The 22,785-nt window shown below is 48.8% G+C and overlaps 1 protein-coding gene across 1 annotated transcript in view; it reads left to right on the top strand.

Annotated features, from left to right (window-relative positions):
- LOC144152590 (uncharacterized) overlaps positions 1 to 22,785 on the top strand; it is a gene marked incomplete in the record, with an annotated part of 83,020 nt that overhangs the window by 11,561 nt on the left and 48,674 nt on the right. The window contains 6 exon segments of the mRNA XM_077683899.1: positions 3,006 to 3,141; positions 6,938 to 6,995; positions 9,840 to 9,967; positions 11,824 to 12,131; positions 15,579 to 15,721; positions 22,313 to 22,532. Of these exon segments, the coding sequence (XP_077540025.1) occupies positions 3,086 to 3,141; positions 6,938 to 6,995; positions 9,840 to 9,967; positions 11,824 to 12,131; positions 15,579 to 15,721; positions 22,313 to 22,532 (913 nt within the window).

Here is a 22,785-nt window from a genome sequence, read left to right as displayed (position 1 = left end):
TTTCTCTAGGAATCGTTCCCTGTTCGCCTCCGCTCACCCTGCAGGCAATTAACTCCTCAAGCGGCGCCCATCCTCGACTACCGCGATATTCCTGGATGCCAAAATTATACTCGCTTTCTTCCATTGTACCAGGAAACAAATTTGAATAGACTGATGGGGACGTAAATTGAACAGGCCAAAGCTGTGGTCTCGTTGTAGTCGTCTTCCAGTTTTTGACGTCCACATTACACATTGTGGGGGCACAAGTGGCACCCCCACCCCCCATTTACCGAGGGGTTGGTACCCGGGGCCCAGGGCCCCTTTCGGCCCTCCCTTAGTGACGCCACTGATGAGCATTGAGATTCTACTGTATACTATGTTTTCTTCAGTGCTGTGCTTGCGGGTACCCTTTCCTTTGTGTGTAATGGTCTCGTCTCTTCTTTCCTTGGGTGTCCCCTTTGGAGATCGACCTAGACTAATCACATTCCAAAGCATCTAAAGCAGTCGACGTGCTTGTGACCCCAGGCAGGCTCAATGTAGTGGAATGACCCACCAAGGTAGCATAGATCTTCCATCGGAGGAGGTGGTGCTGAAGGCCATGAAGCTGCTCTGAATTGAGCCGATGATAGTGTATAACAAAAAAGGCAGAGGTCTCCTTTTTTTTTTAATTTAATGTTTCATTTAAATTTTCATTTAATTTAAATTTTCATTTAATTTAATTTGATGGTGGAGCAATTTGAAGAGGGGCTTAGCGCATGCTGGCAGAGGACATCCATGCCGTGGCCACTTTCCCATGCACCACTGTGATCAATTGCGGGGTGACCAAACTGTGATGCTCACGCTGTTTTCGCAGGTGGCAAATAAAAGTTTGCATAGCTGGCCACATGAGGCAGAAATGACCCCAACGCTTTAGGTGTTATTGTTTTTATTTTTATTAATTATTATTATTATTATTTTCCCTGCAGCTCAATCAAATGGTGGGGTGATAATACTTGCAAAATGGGTAGTCTAATACGTCGCTGATTGATTGTAGGGTTTAAGGCGCCGTCGCAACGCAGGCGATGAGGCGCGCCGTAGTGGAGGGCTCCAGATTAATTTGGACCACCTGGGAATCTTTAACGTGCGCCGAAATGTCGTACACACGAGCGTTTTTGTTTTTCGCCTCCATCAGAAAAGCGGCCGCCGCGGCCTCTAATACGTTGCTCACACGGCAAACCTAATGTCATTCAAAGCAAGTGGCATCAGCTGTTAATGACATTACCTTTGGCCATGGGGGTCTACATGGCGAAAGAAATGTCATTGATAGTGATAGCTGCGACATTTAGTGAACTCGCAGAATTGCAAGGTAATATTGCAAACCTGTAAATAATGTTCTTATACCTTTTTTTTTTTTAACCAAAACAAAGCAAAATATTTTTGAATAAAAAAAAATTGTCAAAGCTTGCACAGGTCGTGCAAGGCTTGAATTATAGCAAAGCGGGAGGATTTGTTTCTATGTAAGCACTCAAGGACACACCACCACGCATGGCATTAGGTGTGAAATTGTTTGTTTACATGTTTTGTCATGGCTTTTTATTTGGCATTATTAGTAGCCCTCAACATATACATCTTCGTCATGTCGTCATCTTCCCCATGCATGACTGACGGGGGGCCCGGATTGCTTTGTCTACAGGCTTTCACATTTCTTCCTAAGTGGAATGTCTCAGCTCACGCTACAACCGGTGGCAACCAGCTTTGCAAACTGGACGTCTGTAGTGTGAGCTGTCTTGCGCTTCTCCCTTGAGGTGCGGACACACGTGAACTGTTTTCTTGGTATTTGGCGAGTGCCACGCAGAAGTGTGGACGACGCCGGGCGCTCCTTGTGAGGCGTGTGCTCACGAGTGCAGCAAACAGCGGAAGTAACCTATGACACTACAGCCAGCAACAACAGCTCCCCTGTTATTTGCTATGTAAAAACTGCATGCAGGGGAAAATATTGACCTACTGGTGATTCCCAATAGCAGTGCCCTTGGTTCATCATTGATTGGTTAGAGGGTTTAGTGCACCAAAGCTACACCAGGGCTATGAGGCTTGTCGTAATGGAGGGCTCCAGATTGATTTTGACCACCTGGTGTTATTCAATGTGCGCCGACGACTGGACGCACGGGTATTTTCTCGGTTCATTATTGCATCTCCCTGTACGGTGACAGGCCACTGCTGTCAAGGCTACCCTAGAGCCACTAAATAAGCTACGCTTAAGAATAACGACACTGACGCACGGCGGCGGCCATTTTGGTACCTGATGCCAGGGTGGCCAGCTTTATGCGACCTGTTGCGGCTGACATTGACAGGCGGAATTGATCTGGGCGCCGCTTGGCAACCATGTGCCGCTGTGTTTACTTTTCGAAGATTTAGAGACAGCGCGCCGGTGCGATAGGGTCAGCTTGGTTACGCTGGCGTAGCTTATTTAGTGGCTCTGGGTTACGCTAGAGCCACTAATTAAGCAACGCTCTTCAAGTGGCTGTAGGTTACGCTAGGCCACTGCCGTTGTTTTTCAGCGGGAAGCGATGCAGGCGTTTTCCACCTTCCCGCCGGTTGAACAGCCCAGTACAGAGAAGCGCGACATTGCTACTCTATCTGGGGGCTTAAAAACACACTCTCAACGTGTCATACAGTCGCACTGCGCTCCGAAAATCACGACTTATCGAAGAGCGCGCGCGCAGCAAACTCAGAGGCACCAAAATGTCAGCGCCCATGGGTCTTCCCAGGGTAAACAAATGTCACGTGACGCGGTTCGACCAATGGCCGCTGCTGGCGGCACACGACAATGACAGAAAAGAGTGCCGATGAGTAGCCTAGAGCCACTAGACCAGGTTTCAGAACCTGATTTAGTGGCTCTAGGCTACCCATTTGGTTACTAAGCTAATGCAAATCCGTTCCCCAAACCCATATGTCATTCAGTGTTCTCATGTGGCGATAAACTAGTGGCAACGATGGCTTATTTGATTTGCTGGTTGATGAACGCTCTCTCTCTCCCTCGCCTGCAGGGGGCCGGGAGGAGCGAGGAGGGACGCCCGCGGCAGCCGTGGCCCTCCATGGTGGTGCCTGGTGGGCCCAGCCAGGGGCAATGGACGCTGGCTCCCCGGGCCGCCAGCAGCAACGCACCACAGTCGTCCTCGACAGGTGAGCGCCACTGGGAGGAGGGAGCTCTGGCGGCTGTGAATGGGGGTGCTCTGTGGGCATGTTACAACTGCGACTAGCTCTGAGGCAAAGACTGCCGTGCAACAGAATTTTGTCTAGCTGGCTAGCAAGGGTCAGCTGCTCTTTCAGCAGCAAGTGGATCAGTGGTTATGTGATAATTTCGTGCATTCCTGGCATTGCTGCCTTCCGAACTGCCGTATAAATGGATGCGTCGGCCAAGCTGGTATGATGTGTGTTGTCCCCTTTTTGATGCACAATAACTGGCAAGAAAGATGTGAGGTGGAAAAATGTGCCTCAGACGTGTGTTTTTTGTTTCATTTACTGGGCAAGCCCTCTTCTCCTACGAACTAAATCACCTTGCTGTAGATGTCCCACTAGCAGCGATTGCTGTGCCCAGAGTGTCGCAGACACCTCTTGCTAACCCTGTGGTGTTACTTGGGGTAAAGGATTAACTCTTGAAGCTCCAGGTGCACAGCCCAGGCTTGGTTAAGGATTCTGCTTTGATCAACAAGTTGTCCACAAGATCAGCATGAAAAAGACAAGGACGGAAACTGGGCACGGGGTGGCTCTGAACTTGCTGGGGATTTCTGGGAAGGCTGTAGGAGTTTATGCGCACATAACCAGGTTGAAGAAAGACTAAAACCAAGACTAAGCTACTAAGGAAACCCAAGTGGAACTATCGTAAATGGTTTCATTGAGCTTCTGATGTTTAACCTGGATCCAACCTGCTCGATTTTTGGGGTTCTGGTCCAGCGATTAGGAATGCTTAAAGTGGTGCCGTTGTGGAGAGATGTTTTTCTTTGGGTGATGGATAAGTTGTTGCGTGCCAACTTCCAAATGCCAAGGAAAAATTTTCCCCCTGTGTTAATGGGACTCCTTGATGGGACGGCCTTCGGACCGGAAATTCCATTGGAATACATGGGAAAATGGAGTGCTCAATTGCGTCCTGGGCCGCCTGCAGACGATCCGGGAATGATAATCGACGAGGCCAAGTGATTGTTTGGCTGTATTCTCTTAAATACTAGGATCAGCGGTGCAGTTGTGAGGGAAGGGTTCGAAAAAAAGTGTTACGATTGAAAAGGCGTGAAGAAAATTCTTATCAGTAAGGATGTCAAACGAGGAGACTTCATCAGTCCGATATAATTTATTACAGCTTGAAGGCCTTACTGCACTCGCTCAAAATTACGACCTCCTGAAAACACTATTTGTGTACAGTCTGCTGAAAAAGAAAGCAAGATGCAAAATACAACAGCTGAAAAACGCACGTGCACACCACAAACGGTCAGGAAAAATCAGCGATTTTGAAACTGAAATTGAGGAGAGCACAGCCATTGAAGCGAAGTTGCAGCCGTCCAGCAAGCGGCCGGACAGTCAGCAGCTCGGGAGCAAGCGTGAAAGCAAGCTCTACGCGCGCACGGGGCAGCAAATGGGTTTTAAGCGTTCGCAGCAGAGCTCGGCCGGTTCTCCAGCTGTGTGGCTGGCCAGAGGAAGAAGCCCCTGTCGGCTGGAGCGTCACAGGCGCGTCATGGCTGTTTATGCGATCCGCCGGCAGGTGCAGCGGGGTCTGCAGCGGAGCTTTTTAAATGCTTCAGACTGATTAACGAGGCGTTTCACGGGGCTACCACTCGTGTCCCAGCTGATTTGGTGGTACGTACTACACATTAAAAATAGATCTGGTTGAGGTAAAATTTGAGTGCAGTTGGCCTTTAAGGGCTTATTTATGAAGCTTGAGTTTTGGTACTTGATATTTGCGCTGCTTGGAGATTTTCAGGTGACATGGTCATGCTCACTGACTCGGGAGTAGACTTGCAAAGAATGCTTCAGTAAATGTAATGAGAACGCACCCTTGCTGGGTGTAAAGAAACTGAAAGCAAAGTTGGAACAGACGCACCGAATGCCTCCCCTTCTGTCGAGGTAATGAAATGCTGGAAGGAAAACTTGTTGGCCATGCTAGACATGGGAAAGAGAATTGTAGAGTAACACTCAGGTATAGGAAACGAGCATTTTGGATTAGGGAGTGAACTTGGGTGGGAGACATTCTACCTCAAATTAAAAGACCCTGGATTGCATTTATTGGTGCAGAAATGAGGAAGTTATTCAGTAGTTAAATTTAGGAATATTGAAAGGGTGTTTAATAACCCCAGCATAGCACAAGCGAGAGGCGGGTTGAAGCACAGTCTAGACTGTGGAACGCACCTAGGCCTTGGATCCTCACTGTAGCCACACGGCCACTGTCTGGTGGTGATTCCTCATGATCCATGGTGCATACCCACACGGGGATTGTGTGGCACAGTGTGTTAGAGGACTTGAGGACCTCCGTCAGGCCGTCGGGGCCTTTAGTCCCAGTCTTGTCTCGCTCAGATGAGAATAAATGTTTTTCAATTCAATTCGAAAGCATGTACCCCTTCTCTGATATTGGATGATCATGGCAGACCCTGTCTTCTTCATAAAAATACAGCAAAAGCTCGTTAATTCGAACTTGCGCCCTTGTCCCGGCACAGCCCTGTATATTTCAATGGGGGGAAACTCCCAATAATTTGAATGCGACGACGGTATCCAGAATGGTTAATTCGAACTATGATCCCCTGGTTTCCATCGCTCCTCGCAGAAGAAGTCGGCCCAGAGTGATTACAATATGTTGCAAATCCAAACAAAACCAAATTTACTAGAGATGCAAAACAACGAAACAGAAAAACAGCGGGGCGCGCGCGCTACACAGCCTATTTCGCTTCTAAGGAGGGCGCCACGCCACTTACGCCAGTGCTCCGGCGCATGCCATTATTATTTACGAAACCATTATTTACGGAGTCACCTGCCACAAACGTATAGTAGCGCCTAAATCGCGATAACGAGTCCAGAGGTGGTCCCTTTGTCCTCTGTCTGCGCAGTGTGGTGCGATTTCCATTCATTCTATCGCCCGCCCGCTAATTCGAAAATTTTAATGGTCCCCTTTTAGTTCGAATTAACGAGCTTTTACTGTACAAGTAAATGTGACAGTGGCTGCATCACACCCCAGGCCTCCAGATGTAACGGTGCAGAGCAATGTCCCACGATTGGCTGGGCTTGCACACTTTAGTACATCGCACTGTAGCGACCAGCTCAGCCCAAGTAACACTTTTTCTTACTCTTCTTCTTCTTCTTTTTTTTTTTTTTTTTTTGTCTTTGAAATAAACATAACGTCACTGTGACACACACACAAAAAAAAATAAAAAAAATAAATGAGGAGCAGAAATGAGGGCAGACAGTGGTGCTTGCTTCCGAGCACTTGTGCCCACTGCTTGCTCGCTCTTTCCACACGGCCTGTTACGGTGCACTGCTTCATTCCTTTTCACGCTCTTATCTTTTGCCAGCAGGCTGGCTTTGCACACTCTGTCCATGCTCGTGAGTTGTGGAGCGTAACCATGGTAGCGATGCCATCAAGAAGCCCAAAAATGAGGCTTCCCCGACCTGGCTACCATGGGCTTCAAATGTCCAAAACACCAGGAGTTTTTTTTTCTTTGTTATCACTACTGGTTCCCCTCTCGTATCGCATCATTGGGGCAGTGCGCAGCAGCTATTTGATTTCCGAAAGAAGGGCACCAATCCATTTGCTGCTTGTATTTTTAAGCTTAAAAGTTCGAGCAACTGTGGTTCCTGTGCCGATGTGGATCCTTCGGTCTGTGCCGCATCCCTGCCTGGTGGCCGAAAAGTGCCTGGCCAGTGCCACTGGGCCCTGGTGGGAGGAGGAGGAGCCCCCTGGAAGTGAGCGTGCCCTTTTTCTTTCCCCCTGTGCGTGCAGGTCGCCCGTGCGCTCGGCCGGCCCGGGTGGTCCATGCAGGCGAACGCAGGAGCAGCTGGTGAGTGGCTGCCGTGTGGCTCTTCTCCCAAGGCGGGGAGGCACCAGCGAGCAGGAGGCTGAGTGAGCATGGCAGTAGCGTGCACGCGCAACATTGGTTCGTGCAAGAACGGCTTTGTGCTGTTCAGCCACGCTAAACCTGAGGGTGGGGCTCCGTAGGGTTTTGCTCTAATACATACCAGAGGGAAAAATGGGGTGCTGGCGTCTAGGCAGGCTGCTGCACTTCAGCGAGCTTTCCATCGCGTAACGCGGAGAACGTAAGACGTGTAACTTTTGTTCTTGGAAGACTTCTTAATCACTGCTAATGTCAATATTAAGGTCTAGCTTAGAAACGACTCTTTGCCAGGAATTTTTTGATAGCTTCAAGCAACCTTTATAAAAAAAAAAAAAAAGGTTGCAATTTTTTTTTTTTTTTTTTTTTTTTTTTTTTTTTTGCCAGGTGTCGCAAGAAGGCACGCTGCATAGCAAAAAGGAACTCTGTAGCCTGCAGTGTCAGGTTTCCCGCTAGCATAACTGCCAACTCTCCCAATGTGCCCTGACTCCTGATTTTTCACCAGCCCTCTCCCGATTGTACAAGTGCAAACATAAACCTCCCAAAAAACTGCCCCAACTTTGCCATGAAAAAAAAAAATACAAAACACGTCAAGCAGCACGGCCGCATCCGTCGTAGTTGCTATCATGAGTTAGGCAGCCAGTCGAAGTGAGCAGTAGTCATATCCAAGCCTTTTGAGTGTAGAGAGGGTGTAAGACCCCCGCCCCACTCCCCACCCCTTTTTTTTTGTTGTTGTTTAGCTTCGTTCGTACCACAGCAATAAAGCCTGAGAAGAAGTATTTACGGTGTTTCTTAAGGTCATAAGCTCCAGAATTTGTTTCGTGCCATCCTAGAAAGGCAAGCAGTTCAGATTTGCACTGGCTTGTGCGTGCGACGGGAACGTGGCGCATGGCCGTCGGCAGTAAAGGTGATATAAGACTGCATTTGGGAATGCAAGATCTGTAGCCTTGTTCGCACCGCTCTGGAGCAGGGAGTCGTGGAAAATTTCTTCAGCACTAATAATGAAGACATTTTCGCGTGTGCCAAGCGCCGATTTTTCGTGGAGCACAATTTGTTGCTGAGCATGAGCAATCACTTGCTGAAGTTGCTGCTGAGGCGTCGGTAGTTGAACTGGCTGAGCAGTTGTAAAAATTATGCCCATCTTCCCGCAAGGGAACCCTGATGTGATGCGACGCATCGGGGGGGGGGGTTCAATTGGGAGTTTTCATTGGGTTGATTCTCTAAATCGCGTGATGAAACGTGTTGTGAACGCGTATGATGCATTCCATCACATGCGGGTGTTCTCATATGCGGGAAGATGGGCGTAATTTTACTTTTCATGTACATGCATACGCGGAATGAGAGAGTTGCCATCTGCGTTTGGATTGACGCTGGTACTCGATTGTGTAAAACCACTCGCTGACGGGACTGTTGCTTCCATCGCACTACATCGGAAGAAGCAACGGAGTCGTCGTCCCCGAAGACGTCGTGAACGTGGGTGGGATGTGGAGGCCCTGCGCATCCCGACCTCCCACTCCCTGCTGGCCATAAATAAAGTCTTTCTCTCTCTCTCTCTCTCTCTCGTCGTCAAGCGAAGCACCAGCAAAGTCAAGCGCAGTCAAGCGAACGCACTTGACTGAACCGGTGCAGCGCACTCACCGCTTTATATTCACCACTTGAAGAAGAAGAGACGAATGGAGGAGAGTTGCGCATGCGCAGCGAGAGCAAATGCGAGAGCGAAGCGTCAGCGAAGCGCGCGCAGCTGTTTGATAATGAGACAGAGAGAGCGCGTTGCACACAGCTGTTGGCGAGAAAAACGGAGCAGAGTTTGCGCATGCGCAGGTGGTGTGCGGACGCCGTGACGGCGACGCTGGAGGGACATACCCGAGAGCAAGAGATGCGTCGCATCTAATAAATATCATTCTGGATATTAAAGTAGCCGTGGAATCAAGGCAGGTCTCGTAGGCTCGACAGTTCACTAATGTTGGCTAAAGGAACAAATAAGTGTCTAAAACACCAGGATTTTTTTTTTATTATTATTATTATTACTGGTTCCCCCCTCGTATCGAATCATTGGGGCAGGTGCACGTGACACCGGGCGGCACGTTGGACACCTGTGGGCCGCCGAGGATTTCTGCAACTTCGCAGTCACCGCACCGAGGCCGAGCCGGCGGTTTGGTGTCACAGTATTTAGTTGGCTGTGGTGTTTTTGCTTTTCACGCAACATTGCATTGTGTGCATGACAGGTGCGCTGACGCAGCCGCGAATGCCACCCACGGGGTGAAATTTGTAACGTCAACGTGGCGTCGGATGTGGAGCGGAGCAGGCAGCTCCAGCGACCGCTTGCTGCCGCTCTCCAAAATGAACCTCAAGGCACAATCAAAGTTACACATGCAGGAAAGGAGCTGGTGGTGAGGCTTAAAATGGTAGTGCAGATTGTTGTCCGGGCCCCTTACGAAATGTCTGCCGTGGTTCTAAGCCTTAGCATCTCTGAGCGGCTTAGCTGGATGCTTTTAAACCTGTTTTGAAACTGAGCCACAGGCGCACTTCACCTTACTGGTGCGAATAGCCAGACCCTTCCCACTGCCACGTGGAGGTGGTGATGGCTGTGCTGTGCTGCCAAGGTTGTCTGCTGCTCCGGAATTGGGTGTAGTATTTTGTTGGGGGTTGCGTCCGCATCGGTGGTCTCCTGAGCCAGAGGATCAGAGAGCGACCAATCGAATGCAACGTTAGTTCACACAGTTGGGCGGCACCTGTATGCTTGCCGGGCTGTGGCCGAGCCCTTCCCCCTCTCTTCCCCTGTACCATCTGCAGGCCATCCGGGTGAGCGGCGGCCCGGCCGACTTCCTGGTGTGCAACCGGTGCGGCCAGATCAGCCACAACCTGAGCACGTGTGACTTCTGCCTCCGCGACATCCCGGCCACGGCCACGGCCAAGACGAGGTGAGCTGAACTTAGGAAACGGAAAGGTGCTGGGCTTGGGCCAGTGCTGGCAGCAAACGGGGATTTTTATGGTGGAAGTTCCACCACGCTACGTTCATCGCATCGCGAGTGACCTTCAGTGGCCAGCGTGCAGGCTGCGCCTTTCTTTCTTATCGCTTCGCTCGCTCAGTGCCGCCTTGTCTCTCTGTGCATGCCCATTAGCGCAAGTGAGAGCATGAATCCAGTCGTTCATTAGATACAGTAAGACAACAGGCCGCAAACTCTCAAGAAGAGGCAAACTTTCACAAAGCACTGTCTTTGCTCTCACTAATGATAACTAGGTTTAGAGGTGTTACAACTGAGCCATTTACAGATGATATGAAGCAGTGTAGAAATGAAACAATATACAATATAATGCAATATGCAAACTTACAAATGATACGAAACAATATACAGTCATAGATGCGTGCCACCCCATGCTGCCAAGTTACGTTACGCACATGCCCCCTTGCAAAAAGCTTAGCTCTTCTGCCGTAAGAGTGATGGAAGGCATGCTGACACAGTTATCTGCCTCCCTGCGGATATGGAAGGCCTCACAAATCTAACGTTTCGCTTGGTTGTGGCCGCTTCCTGAAACACGTGGCATGAAATGCTGGGACACAACCAGGACACTACTTGTATATTTCATATCATCTGTAAGTTTTTGCATCTCTTTAGCCTTGTCTGTTTGCGTTATCATATATTACGTGTCCCAAGTAAAGCTGTTCAGTTGAAGTTTAGCAATTGTCCTATTTGCTTCGTTCTAAGTCCTTGTCTTTTTTCACTGGTAAAATGGTCAACACCAACTAGCGCAACTTTCAGCCTTAACCGTAGTTTTCTTACCCAAGTGACTATGGCAGGTGTGGGGTCATCTGCTATTCAGGTGTGCAAAGGGGTCCATAATGCTTATGTAGGGAGACTGTGCATACCAGTAAGGTTTGCTAGGGGCAATGGCAACTTTGTGGGGCTCCTTCTAGGGGGTCTTGTGGCACACATCAACAACTTCCCCACCTTTTTATTTTGTGCTCCGGGCACCTTTGAGGAGGAGGGAAAAGCTCTCAAACTGGGTACTCTGGTGATCCACACACTTCACTCCGTGCTGGGCACTTGAATCCATCTTGGATTCGCCTTGCGCCGGGCAGTTGCTGCTTTTTTCAAAGCCTCTGCGCCGACCAGTGCGTGTGCGTGATGTCACCCATCTGTGTACAGGTTGTCTTTTAAGTGCAGAGCGCTTTAGGGGCTCACCTTGTCGTCGTAGCGCGCTCGCTGGACCCAAGTAGGGCCATACGGCGTTCCATTGTGGCGGCTGTCGTCGCGGCGCCCCACAGAGGCTTCGAAAGCCAAGTGGTTTATATAGTCATAAGCGTTCGAAACTCGCAAACTGCTGGCGCTTGTCATACATCTCCCCGTTGTTTAGCGCAAAGAAAAATGCAGGTACATTTGAGGCAAAATATACATAATTAACTGGCACCGCCCGTTTAGTTAGGAACGCTGATAGTAGGCGGAAAAAGTGTCAGTGCAACATTGGCACGTGCGGGAGTAAAAGCAAGCACAAAAAGAACAGAACTCCCACTGGCGCAGTTTCAGGCAGGGGGCACACAAGCACTGCGAAGGCGGGAATTTCTAATTGCATTGGGTGGTAGCAGTGAGCGGATAATGGCGCCACAGCCCATTATGGCGAATCACTGCTCTGCACTTCCGACACAGCTTTCGCATTGAGTAAAACGGGACCCCCACTGGAGCGCAGAACGTCCCCGCCTTTGCTTGCCCGGCTTCTGTGCACCCCACAAGGCACCTTGGGCACACTGGCAGGGGGGCATGCTTTGCTGGTCCTCCAGGTCGGTGTGCCCCAAGCGGCGGCTGAACCTGGACGGGGTGGCGGCCATCAACAGCGGCAATGCCAGCACGGGGGCCAGCCAGCCGGTGGACGCCAAGCTGAGCAAGCGGGTCTTCTACGGGGTCAGCGCCGCCGTGCCGGCGGCCGCCAGCAACCACCATGTGCTGACCCTGCGGCAGCCCCCCGCGTCCACCAACGGCCAGGCCAGCCGGCCTGTCCTGTCGGCCGTCGCCCGGCAGCCCCCCCAGCCGGCAGCGCCCAAGCGCACCGTGCCGGCACCCACCCTCCGCCGGGGAAAGCGGGAGCCAGGTACGGGATACTCCCACTCGGGCACCACCATGTCTGTCATGGCGCAAGAATGTGTGGTTAGGCGAGATGGCCCATTGCGGCAGGCGCAGGCGACTGACCAGTGGAAGAGCAGGGTGTCTACCAACCTGGAAAACCAGGAAAACCGGGAATTCTCAGGGCTTTTGAATAGTCTGGATAAACTCGGGGAAAACTCAGAGAGTTTGGGCTTCGATCAGGGAGAAATAGCCATATTTTATAAAGGAAGCAAAATTCACGGTAATGCTGGCTCAAATAACAGCAAGTCAAAAGTGGACCGCTGATGGCACCGTCTGTAGTTGCTGGTTCCCGTGAGAACTCGCTTTATACGGCTTGCCAGTCACCCCCTCCTCCCAACCCCCTGTACGCTGCCCTTGTGTTCTGGTGCATTTCCCAGACTCCTGAAAGGCGGAAGGAAACGTTTCGCACCACGATAGCTTGTTGTGGCAACGTAAGGGAGTCCTCAGGGGCAGGGTTAGTAGTAGCTTTCAATCCTATGCTGGAAAACCTGGCACCATTTACTGTGGTTTCTAGTTGACGCACATTGCCAATATTTGAGTTGTGAATCTGGCTTCATAAAAAAAAAACATTTCTCTTAATTTTCTACCTTAACCCCTTAAGTGCTTTATTTTTTTTAGAATTTCCTGACCAAAAGTGCCTATTTTTTTTATTGCTGATTTCAAATCTGATTGTACTAAAAAGTAGCTAGTCGATGTTGAAAAAATATTTGTACCCCACAGTTAGTCAAATCAACACAATAAAGTTTATTTCTGAAGAATACATAGGAAATCAGCTACCTGCTGCTAACAAAATTAAAACCTTTATAAATAGAACACTTGCAGATGCCACATCTTTCTTCACTTGTGTAGGCTAAGCACCTTTGCAATAGCAGGAGTGCAAGGAATACCCACATTTCTTCCTTTGTCACTGGTACCCATTTTTTGAGGCGGGAGTGATCGCTGAGAGGAAAGCATTTCAACTTTTCAGCCGCTTTGCGATTGGTTTCGTCTACCACAAATGATATAAGTTCATCGTCCAGAAACTGCTGAATATATTCCATAATGTCACCCGGCGATGACAATATGAAAGTCTTGCCTGGAATGGCCAAGAATGGAAAGCGATGAGGCTTCACAGGAGGATTGTCCACATAAAGCAGGATCCACTCGCGAGCACTCGCGATGTTCGCTTCCCCGCTGTCTTCGTCATCACCGGAGGAGCTGCTCAATTCACCGTCATCGCTGTCTTCACTTCCAGAGACAAAATAAACATCTGTATCCGAATCAGCATCACTTGAAGAAGATGACGAAAATGAAAAGCTTCTTTTCTTAGTTGACGGGCCAGCTATGCATGGGTCGGCGCCACCGCACGCCATCTTTTCATAAAAAAAAGCGCGCCTTGCCGCAGGAGAAAACTAATTCGTCGAGTAAAGGCTGCCATCTAGTGGATGGCACGCAATCTAAGCCGCAGACGAGCGCTTCTCGTCCTGAACAGTATAGGGCAGTACCTATTCCGCTAAGACGAGCTCTGCTCGTCCAAAGCAGTTTGGTGACAGTTTAGGCAGGACGAGCTAAAGCACTTAAGGGGTTAAAAGATTGTAGATTTGTTCAAAATACATCTTAAGTATCAATTATAGACGTTGTACCCTGTTTTAAGAGTTACTTGTAACTGCAAGCAGGCACTAGCGTATTTACTCGCGTAATCCTCGCACTCGCGTAATCCTCACACCCCTAATGTGACCCACCAAAACTTGGATTTTTTTGGTTCCTCGCATAATCCTCGCACCCCCAACTTCGCAGCGGCGAAAGTTGCCTGCTCGCGAAACCCGCATGGTGCACGCGCTCTCCAATGCGCGCCCTCCCCCGCCGCCTTTCCGTTCGGCGGAGAGCGCTGTGTATCTAAGGCCATCCAGGCGCCCTAACAACCTGCATGGCTACTCCCTAACAGGCGCCCTAACACGCTACTCACACTGTCCTTGAACCGGTTTCGCGCATGTTTCGCGTGCGCGCAACTAGACGGTGTTCGCGCAGCCCGCTGTCGTGTCGTCGTGTCGCCGTTGTGGTCCCGTCGTTGAGCGGCAGCAGTCAGTGAGTCACTCGCGTCAGTGGTGGATAGCTCTCTGCCATTTTAAGAACTATTTGATCTCTTTTTTTTGTGCTTGGTGCCGCTTCACCATGGGAAAGAATGCCAGCTACACTGTCGCTTTCAAATTGAAAACGAAAGAGTACGCGATCGAACACTGCAACCGTGCCGCAGGGTGTCACCGACTTCAAAGTTCAACGTGCGTTCCTGGAGTAGGGCACGCACATATGACAACGAGATAGGGTGCGCGCCAGAAAGCCAAGGCGGCAATTTCATGATCGTTGATCGACGGGAGACTGTTTACGTTGTAAATAATAAACTAAACAGAAATAGCTGCTGTTGGCAACACTGAGCTTACATATACAAAAAAACGACCGCTACATTTAGCGGGATTGGCACAAGACAAATTGGCAACACTGTGCACCAGATTTTTTTTTTTTTTTTTTTTCCCCGCATAATTCTCGCACCCCTAACTTTGCATTGACTTTTCCGAAAAAAAAGTGGGAGGATTATGCGAGTAAATACGGTATATTCTGCTGCGTAGAAAGACAGAGCATGTTTCGGCTCTGTAGCTTTTGCTGCGTGCCAGAACTTTACGTGGAGTCACCATAGCGGGGTGTAGTTGAGGTGTTTCTGATTTTCATTGTGAATCCCAGATAAACTCTTCATCCTGCGCAGCGCTTTGATGCTAGAAGTCTGGTGGTGTTAGCATCTGGGCCCTTCTAGCATCCAGCTTCGATGCTAGGTGTCCCTCATCCAAACCAAAATGAACTCTTTGAAACAGTGAAATACAGGACTGAGGCGTTGAGTCGAGCTGAGAACATGGCAATACGGTTTTACCATTTTTTTATTTTATCGACATTTCATTCAGTGCGAATTTTTCTTCCACTCTGTTGTTTTCTTTTTGAGTAAGATAAAAACATTCAAACTTTATTATGTCATATTTTATTTTATAAGTTGCTTTTTAGAGGGTGACAGCAGCAGGTGAAATGGGGTCAGCCCATGTTGACGCAAAGTTCTGTGTCACTCAGGGAATTTATTGAAAAGACTTGGGAAAATCCTGAAAAACTCAGGGAATTTGAAAATGTCAACTTGGTAGACACCCTTAAGAGAAAAACGAAACGTGTGCTCCTCTCTCTCTCTCTCTCTCTCTCTCTCTCTCTCTCTCTCTCTCTCTCTCTCTCTCTCTCTCTCTCTCTCTCTCTCTCTCTCTCTCTCTCTCTCTCTCTCTCTCTCTCTCTCTCTCTCTCTCTCTCTCTCTCTCTCTCTTTTACCTTTGCTTGTGCATTACCGGGTCACGTGTGCCGTAGTGTGGTTGGCGAGCCTAAAGCGCCGTGGTGTGTCGCTGTGCAGAGTGCCTGACCATCTCGATCTCGTCTGACGAGGAGGCTGAGACGGAGGGTGGCCGGGAAGAGCGTCACCGGCCTTCTGCTCCGGAAGAGGGGCCGCCCGCCAAGGAGAACCACGCCCGCGGAGGGGAGCAGCAGCAGACTGTGGTGAGCCGGCTCCGTGACGGTGTCGCGCCGTCCATTCTTTGTTGATCGGCCAACGACCGCATGGGTGGCGGGCGTGGGGCATGGGTGTGCAGGGACCAATGCGTACACTAGCGCTTCCCGAGCCAAAATACTTTGCATGAATCGAACTTCAATAAGTGCACACTTCTTCAGTACTCTTTCCATTCAGGCCAACCAGTATTTCTCCCAGCACAGTGATTGTGTATTGGTCTAGATCAGGGGTCAGCAACCCGCAACCCGTGGGGCAGTATTGTGCAGCCCCTAGCATGTCGTCAGAACGCCCCTTATTTTTCTGAACACCGACACGCCAGTTTTGACCTCAAATGGGGTTCTACAGGAGACGAGGACAGAGAATTGATCGCTCCCAGTTGGCATTGACTTCACACTTCGCCAGATTATTCTCAATTTTGTCAATTCGCTGAATTTGTTCTCTTATGTACAGGGCTGTGTTGGCTTCATCCAACTCGGCCCTCCACATCAAAAGGTTGCCGACCCCTGGTATAGATGTGTGCACCGACATTATTTTGAAGCGTAAAATCGCACCCAAAGACCAAGTAAAAAGTAAAATGTTTTAGGTTGCGGGTTTTTTGTTCACAATGTTGCGAATTGTGAACAGGGAACCCGGAGGGGTTCCGAAATGTTAAACACTGTATTTTTTTACTCGGTCAGGGGCTGCTATTTTACACTTCAAAATATGGCCCGGGACCAGGTGAAGTTTCGTCAAACGCTTGACTACCGGCATATTGATTTAAGGGGGGACGCGGGTCTTAGAATGGTCCAAAATCGCGAAAATACGCATTTTGGGAAAAACACATTTTTGAAGTCTTTATACCTTCAAGCACCTACTCTAAAAGTTTCACCGCTGAATTTGATCGGGAATAATCTCAAAAACGACTTTGAAAACGCAGCGGGAGCCGCAAAACGCCGAAAACCGGGCTAACAAAGCTTGAACTTTGCGCGCGCGCCACACTCGAAGCAGACTGCCGGCGGCGGCCATCTTGGGCTCGCTTTATAGCTGATTTCTTTGTGCGTATTTTGCGCCATCTCAAAATGGCGTCGCATGGGGAGAACGAGCGTTACCGCCGATTTCCTGAAGGTCGTTTCGGAGCCGCTGATTGGCAGGAGCACGCGCGCTCGAGTCGAGCCCCCCGTTCCGCGTCTCTGATTGGCCGGCGCCGTTGAGCCGCCATTTTTTTTCTGTTTTGTTTTTGCAGGCGCGCGTTCGCTTCCGCAGTATTTTCAATTCGGGTGCGTTTTCTCTGCCGTTAGTGACTGCGATTCTGTCACAACGTCTTTATGTCTCGTGCCGCAATGCCTGGAGACCTTTACCTCAAGGAACTACGCGCTGCAAGCGTACGAAAACACGATGGAAGACGCCGTAGACGGCGGTGCCGAGATCGGATCGCCTGTCACGTACGAACCTGGTCCGAGAAGCGCCGCGTGGAAACGTCCAGGTTTAGTTAGCTGTTGTGCTGTGGTTATATTTGTGGGGAAAAAAAAGTCCGCAGCACAATATGTTTGTGCTTTTCTGTAGTTTGCATCGACGTTGAAGGAAGTGCAAAGAAGGAACTACCGTACGTGAAGGTTCAGCAAAAAGTGCAGTTTTCCAGCGCTGTTTACAAAAGTTTTTCATTACTTGCATAGAGCCTTCCTGGTTATTTTTGGGGTACGGTCGCATACTTTGTTTTTTTTTCTTTAGGAACAGAGTGACATGGCGATTTTTATATTGGGCCATGCTGTAGCAAGAGTTAGAAACTAGATTTTCCTTTCTTAGTTTGCAACGTCATGCTCTGCCTTACTGAGTGTTTCACTATCAGGCTTTTGACCTAGGATGATAAGACTGGTATCATTTAATTTGCAATAAATAGATCTAGCAGGTGATGCTGTTTGTATGACGCTTTTTGTATCTATCACTCTGGTATCCATCGCCAAATCGAAGTCCACCTGCAGCTCTACAGTTTATTTTGTGAGGTCACGCTCTTCCTTGCGTGGTGTTTCCTTATCTTACTCTTTAGCCAGGATAACAAGACTGGTATAATTTAATTTGTATTGAATTGGTCTAGCAGCTGATGCTATTTGTATCACTGAAGCATTGGTCACCAAAGTGCATTTCACCTACAGCCTTGCTGTAGGTTTGAGATGCATAGCAGGACAATCTCTAGTTCTGGGTGGCTGCTGTGCTTTAGTCTCAGTGGTAGCACAAAAATGACAGCAGCACATGGTATTTGTGCCTTTCTGTATTCTGTAAAGACACTGAAAGAAAAGGTGAATGAGGATATACAGTTTCTGAAGTGTAACAGTAGAAAATTTAATTTTCCTTCGCAATTTGTACGGTATTCGTGCGAATTTATGTCAATCTTTCCAGAGGTATTTTTGTGTTACAGTCACATAGTTGGTATGCTTTTCTTCGTGAAGAATAGAGCTACAAAATGATGCTATTTATATTGTTGTAGCTATGCTGTAGCAAAAGTTACCGTGATCTAAAACTTCAAATGCATTTTTCTCAGTTTCTTTTTTTGCAAGACCAAGCTCTGCCTTACGGGGGTTTTTGTAATGTTGCTCTTAGGCTAGGATGACAAGACTGGTACCATTGTATTCGTACTGAATTGATCTAGGGGGTGATGCTATTTTTATTGCTCTGTCATTGTTTACCTATTTGCAAAAATTAATAAAAATGAGGCAATTTTATACGAATTGTTGATATCAAATGTTCACCTCTTTCATGCTTTGCAAAAGTCTTCGAAATGAATAAAAATAGCATAGCCCCCCAGAGTAGACCTTTGGCATTAAGTCCGTATAAATCATCATTGAGTTTGCTAAAGCGAAATTGCTCTAAACCCCCGTAAGAAATGCCTCAAAAAATAAATTTCAAAGTGTTGTATTTCTTGAATAAATGAAGCTATGTTAAAACTAATTACATTATTGAAATCAGTGTAAAAAACTGCTTAAGACTGCCAATTTTCATCTAGCTGGTACTAATAATAAAAAAAATTGTCTAAAGACCCACCTCCCCCCTTAACAGTGCTCCCACCCCTGCGCCAATTGCGCCACATTGTGCAAAATGAGGTATCCTGCGCTATCCTGACAAAAAAACGCAATTTCGCAAGCAAGTGCGCCGAAATTTGTGTCACGCAGATCATGTGCGGCCTGTTACAAGTGCTACTTCACAATGGTCTCTAGACATGTATAACTAATTCGGCTTGATAACTCGAGCTCCCTAGCACCCAACATCGCATTTGCTGTAGCCTACTGGTGCAGTTTATGTGCCAGAGAAGCGAGTTTGGTTGGCGCTGTCACTGTACCACCGATACAGTGTTTTCGTCTAGCAAGTCATTGCAGCGCTGGTGCACCGTGGTTAAAAACTTTCCTGCTTGCCGTGGTTTCCAATGGTTCCTGCTAGAAACAATAGATGGTTTTAGGTGGCATTTATTGCCGGCCCTCTTCGTTCCGAGAGCCAGTGGGAGCGCAGGTTCGCGGCATGCGTGACGCGCTCGGCTGCAAGCTCCCGCTTCGCTTGCCGGGCTCGCTCAGTGGACCGTTTCAAGTGGAGCGGACCGTGAAAAATGGCCAGTCTCACTAATAAAAGATCTGGGGTGGAAATGTGCACGAGGACTGATAACAAGTGCCTGCATCTAATAAAATGAAAAAGTAAAACACGACGGCACGAAAGAGGCGCGAGAGACGCATTGTTTTTCCGCTATGCAGGTTTGTCGAAGCCTTTCAATAATCATTAATCGTGTTGCACGTTGCCTTTTATTCACACCAGAAAGGACGAGAATACCTCGCAAATTATGTTTTGTGGCAGCTTTGCTATTTGGTGGAGTATACTCAGGGGATTTAATTGCATCAAACTTGTAGCGAGATTTAGCGGCTGTTTCAAAATGCGTGGGGAAAAAAAAAGAACGCTTTATTTCAAGGATGCCGAGTTGGGCTATAAATAGCCAAATTTGGTTGGCGGGAAATTTTGTTTGGATATTTGGCTATTTTTGGCTATTGCAGGGGTGAGACAGCTGCGCATATTGCGCCTTTCTGATACAATTCCATTTTCCTGCTCCAAGCTGCTCCAAAAGCACGAAAATGGCGAAAATTGCGCCAAACTGCTCCAGAAAAGCCTCAACGGCACGGATTTTGATGCTCCTGTCAGTTTCGGCGGGGACAAAAGCCTCCCGCGTCCCGCGGTCACCGCTTTTATCGTCGGTCAATCGCAAACACAGAAATGGCACAAATATAAAGACTGAAACGAAGCAAGCGATAGCTTCTAAAACTCGATTCGCTTTCCGTCCGGGTTCGCAGAAACGGCCTTGTCGATTAGGCATCGCTGTGGCAACAAACATGGCCGCCGCCTGATCTGGCTGCTACCAACGCGCTCAGTGCGTATCGCCGATATTTTCCTTGGTTTATTTTACGCTATCAGCTGAGCTCCAGTCTTTTCATTCTATCTGTTGTGGCTCTGAACAGTGACGTTAACTCAAGGATATGGTTTGAGATTGGTGCCAGATTACGGGAAGTTGGGCGGCTCGAAAAAAGTTCATTGAAATGTGGGGCCTACGACTTCGGCGTGGTTTGTCCTTGAGTGCGAAACGCGGTGCGCGCGTCTATAATCGGGTTCTTGAAGTGAATTTTTTGGCTTGTTGTGCTGTTGTAAAATGTTGAGGTGTTGCTGTGCTTCGAAGCGCGATCGCGAGCCTCGGGGATGGAACGGTCGACACGAAAGTTGCGGGCTGTGCTGCGGCGCCGCGATCTGTACAGGCAGTGCCCAATAGCTGCAGGACTACACGGTTGCCATATAACGCGACTATAACACTTGATGTATGCAAAGTGAAATTTAATACCAAAATCTAGGTGGCTAAACATTAACGCTACTCAAATGACCATAGGGTGAACCTGCGCCCCGGGGACTGAAACGGGTAGGCTGGTTGGGCTATGCGACCGTTAGCTCGAAGCTGCTCAACTGTTGCCGTGACTACAGTCGTTCGTACAACACAGCCTGGGATTACAAAAACAATAATTTTAGCATTAAAACAGCAAAAAAAAAAAAAACGCCACAATTGCGGAGCCCTTAAATTTGATAAGAGTTTTAGCAGTCCGTCTGTTCCGTCGTGTACGTAGTTAACGTGCTCACCGGGACTCGTCTGGGCACTTGGGCATTCGTAGCCGTAGGGGGATTAGTTGCCCGCGCCTCCTCGCCCTTCCCCGCGCGCAGGCGCAGACCGGTCCCGTCAACCCGGTAACAAAGTAACCAACAGAACAGACGGACTGCTAAAACTCTCTAATGTTAACGGCAGTTTTGTTGTCAGTGTTGCGTGCAGGCGCAACACAATATCACCAGTTAGGAAAAAGGTAGTGCAGTTAGTACTTTGTGATACTCTGAAAAATTCTTTCAGGTAAGGCTGTTTAAGTGTTCTGTGTATTCAAAACTGATTGAAATGTGCACTTGACCCTGGAAATTACTGAAATAATGATTTTTAAGCTCACAAGACGATGTATTAAATGTCCCTAACTGCTCCAAATCAAGATTCTTCTGCTCCAAAATCGAAATTTTGCTGCTCCGAAAACTGCTCCCAAATCTGTTTGGGCTGTCTCACCCCTGCTATTGGGAGAGCCGATTGTGAAAGCTATTTTTAATGCATGTTTGAGCCTGCCAACTGGGCAGCATTTTCAGTGACTCCTTAGAAAATTCTTCCCCTAGCAAGGACGAGAGTATCATTATTCTTCAGCGGTGCCGTTTATTCGTGATCGCATGTGTGAAAAGCACCTTGAAGCACCTTCCATCTGATCTGGACGTTACTGGCCAATTTTTAATGTTGAGAGATGCTTTGGCCACATCTAGCAGTTGACGTGTAGTTGCTCCAGGGTGCTCTAAAACTGGCATTTAGGTGCTCCAAATTGTTCCAAATTGCTCCGAAATTAATGATTTGCTGATACAAAGATTGCTCCAGATTGCCGTTCATCAATGGCAGCACTGCTTGAGGGATCTAATGGTATCAAGGTAGCTGTGCCTGGTGCTGAGGCTGAAGCGGAGGCAGAGCTTCAAAAATGCCTCTTTTTTTTTTTCCCCTGTTTACTTGCACTAATATTTTCTCAGCTCAACCGATATGAATGTCTTGCTATGGTGCCTTTTCATCAGCTCGTGTTTTGCCGTGGCACTTTGAGGAGGTTTTCAGCCGACAGCTTCGCTAACCCGCAGAATACAAAACTTCGAAGCTGTAGAAGAAAACAAAGAAAAAGAAAAAAAAATCATTTGGTCATTTTTTTTTTTTTTTTAATCTGAAAGCTTTGTGCCTGTTTTAACACATAACGAAGTGCGTTTACAGTGTGGCCAATGTGATAAGCACAAGAAACAAGTACCCGTATTTGAGTCGCTTTAGAATGGATACTCTAGACTGGAAGCAGACAAAAAAAAAGAAGTGAACTGGGCTCGTTTTCTGCTTGCGTAGTTGGCTCTTGATGGTGCGAGTTTCGGATGACAGGGTTGGTTTCTTGCCACCCCAAGAGATTGGCCTCCTCGAGCAATTTGTGGCCAGTTGTTGCTGTTCGAGTGGTTTGTGAAGAGTGCCTCGTGTTGTCGTGCAGGTGCAGGAGACGCCCCCCCAGAGCCCACGTGGCGGCAGCGTGGCCGCAGTGGCATCGCCGCTGCCTCCGTCCCGGGGTGGCGCGGTGGTGGAGGCGGCCACCATGCGGTTCAGCTGCCGGAGTATCCGCATCGGCTCGTACAAGGTGGCCGCGGGCGCCCACTGGGTCACGGCCTCCGAGTCCCGAGGCTTTGAGTTCGCTGTCCGGCCACCTGGCACAGGTGTGTGCACCTTGAAAGGGCCCTCTGGAGAGTGGCAGTCTTGCTCGAGCTGAGTCGCCCATGATTGGTTGCTCCATGACGTGGGAAGTGCGATGCTCGGGTCGTTGTCTCAGGCCCGGGCAGCCTTGGTGGGCACGGCTCAAGTGCGGCCGGCTGCCTTGGGATGGGATCTTGTGCAGCAGAAAGAGCTCCATTTGGTTGGGGGGATGCCTGGCATTCGAGGAGCACCCAGATGTGCGGGGCCCGCCCTGCT

This window comes from Haemaphysalis longicornis, unplaced genomic scaffold (assembly GCF_048455015.1).
Source record: "Haemaphysalis longicornis isolate Haplotype H1 unplaced genomic scaffold, Haemaphysalis longicornis Haplotype H1 scaffold_9, whole genome shotgun sequence".
Lineage (NCBI taxonomy): Eukaryota > Metazoa > Arthropoda > Arachnida > Ixodida > Ixodidae > Haemaphysalis > Haemaphysalis longicornis.
The sequence above is the reverse complement of the archived record's forward strand: the minus strand, read 5'-3'. Positions and strand labels throughout refer to the sequence as shown.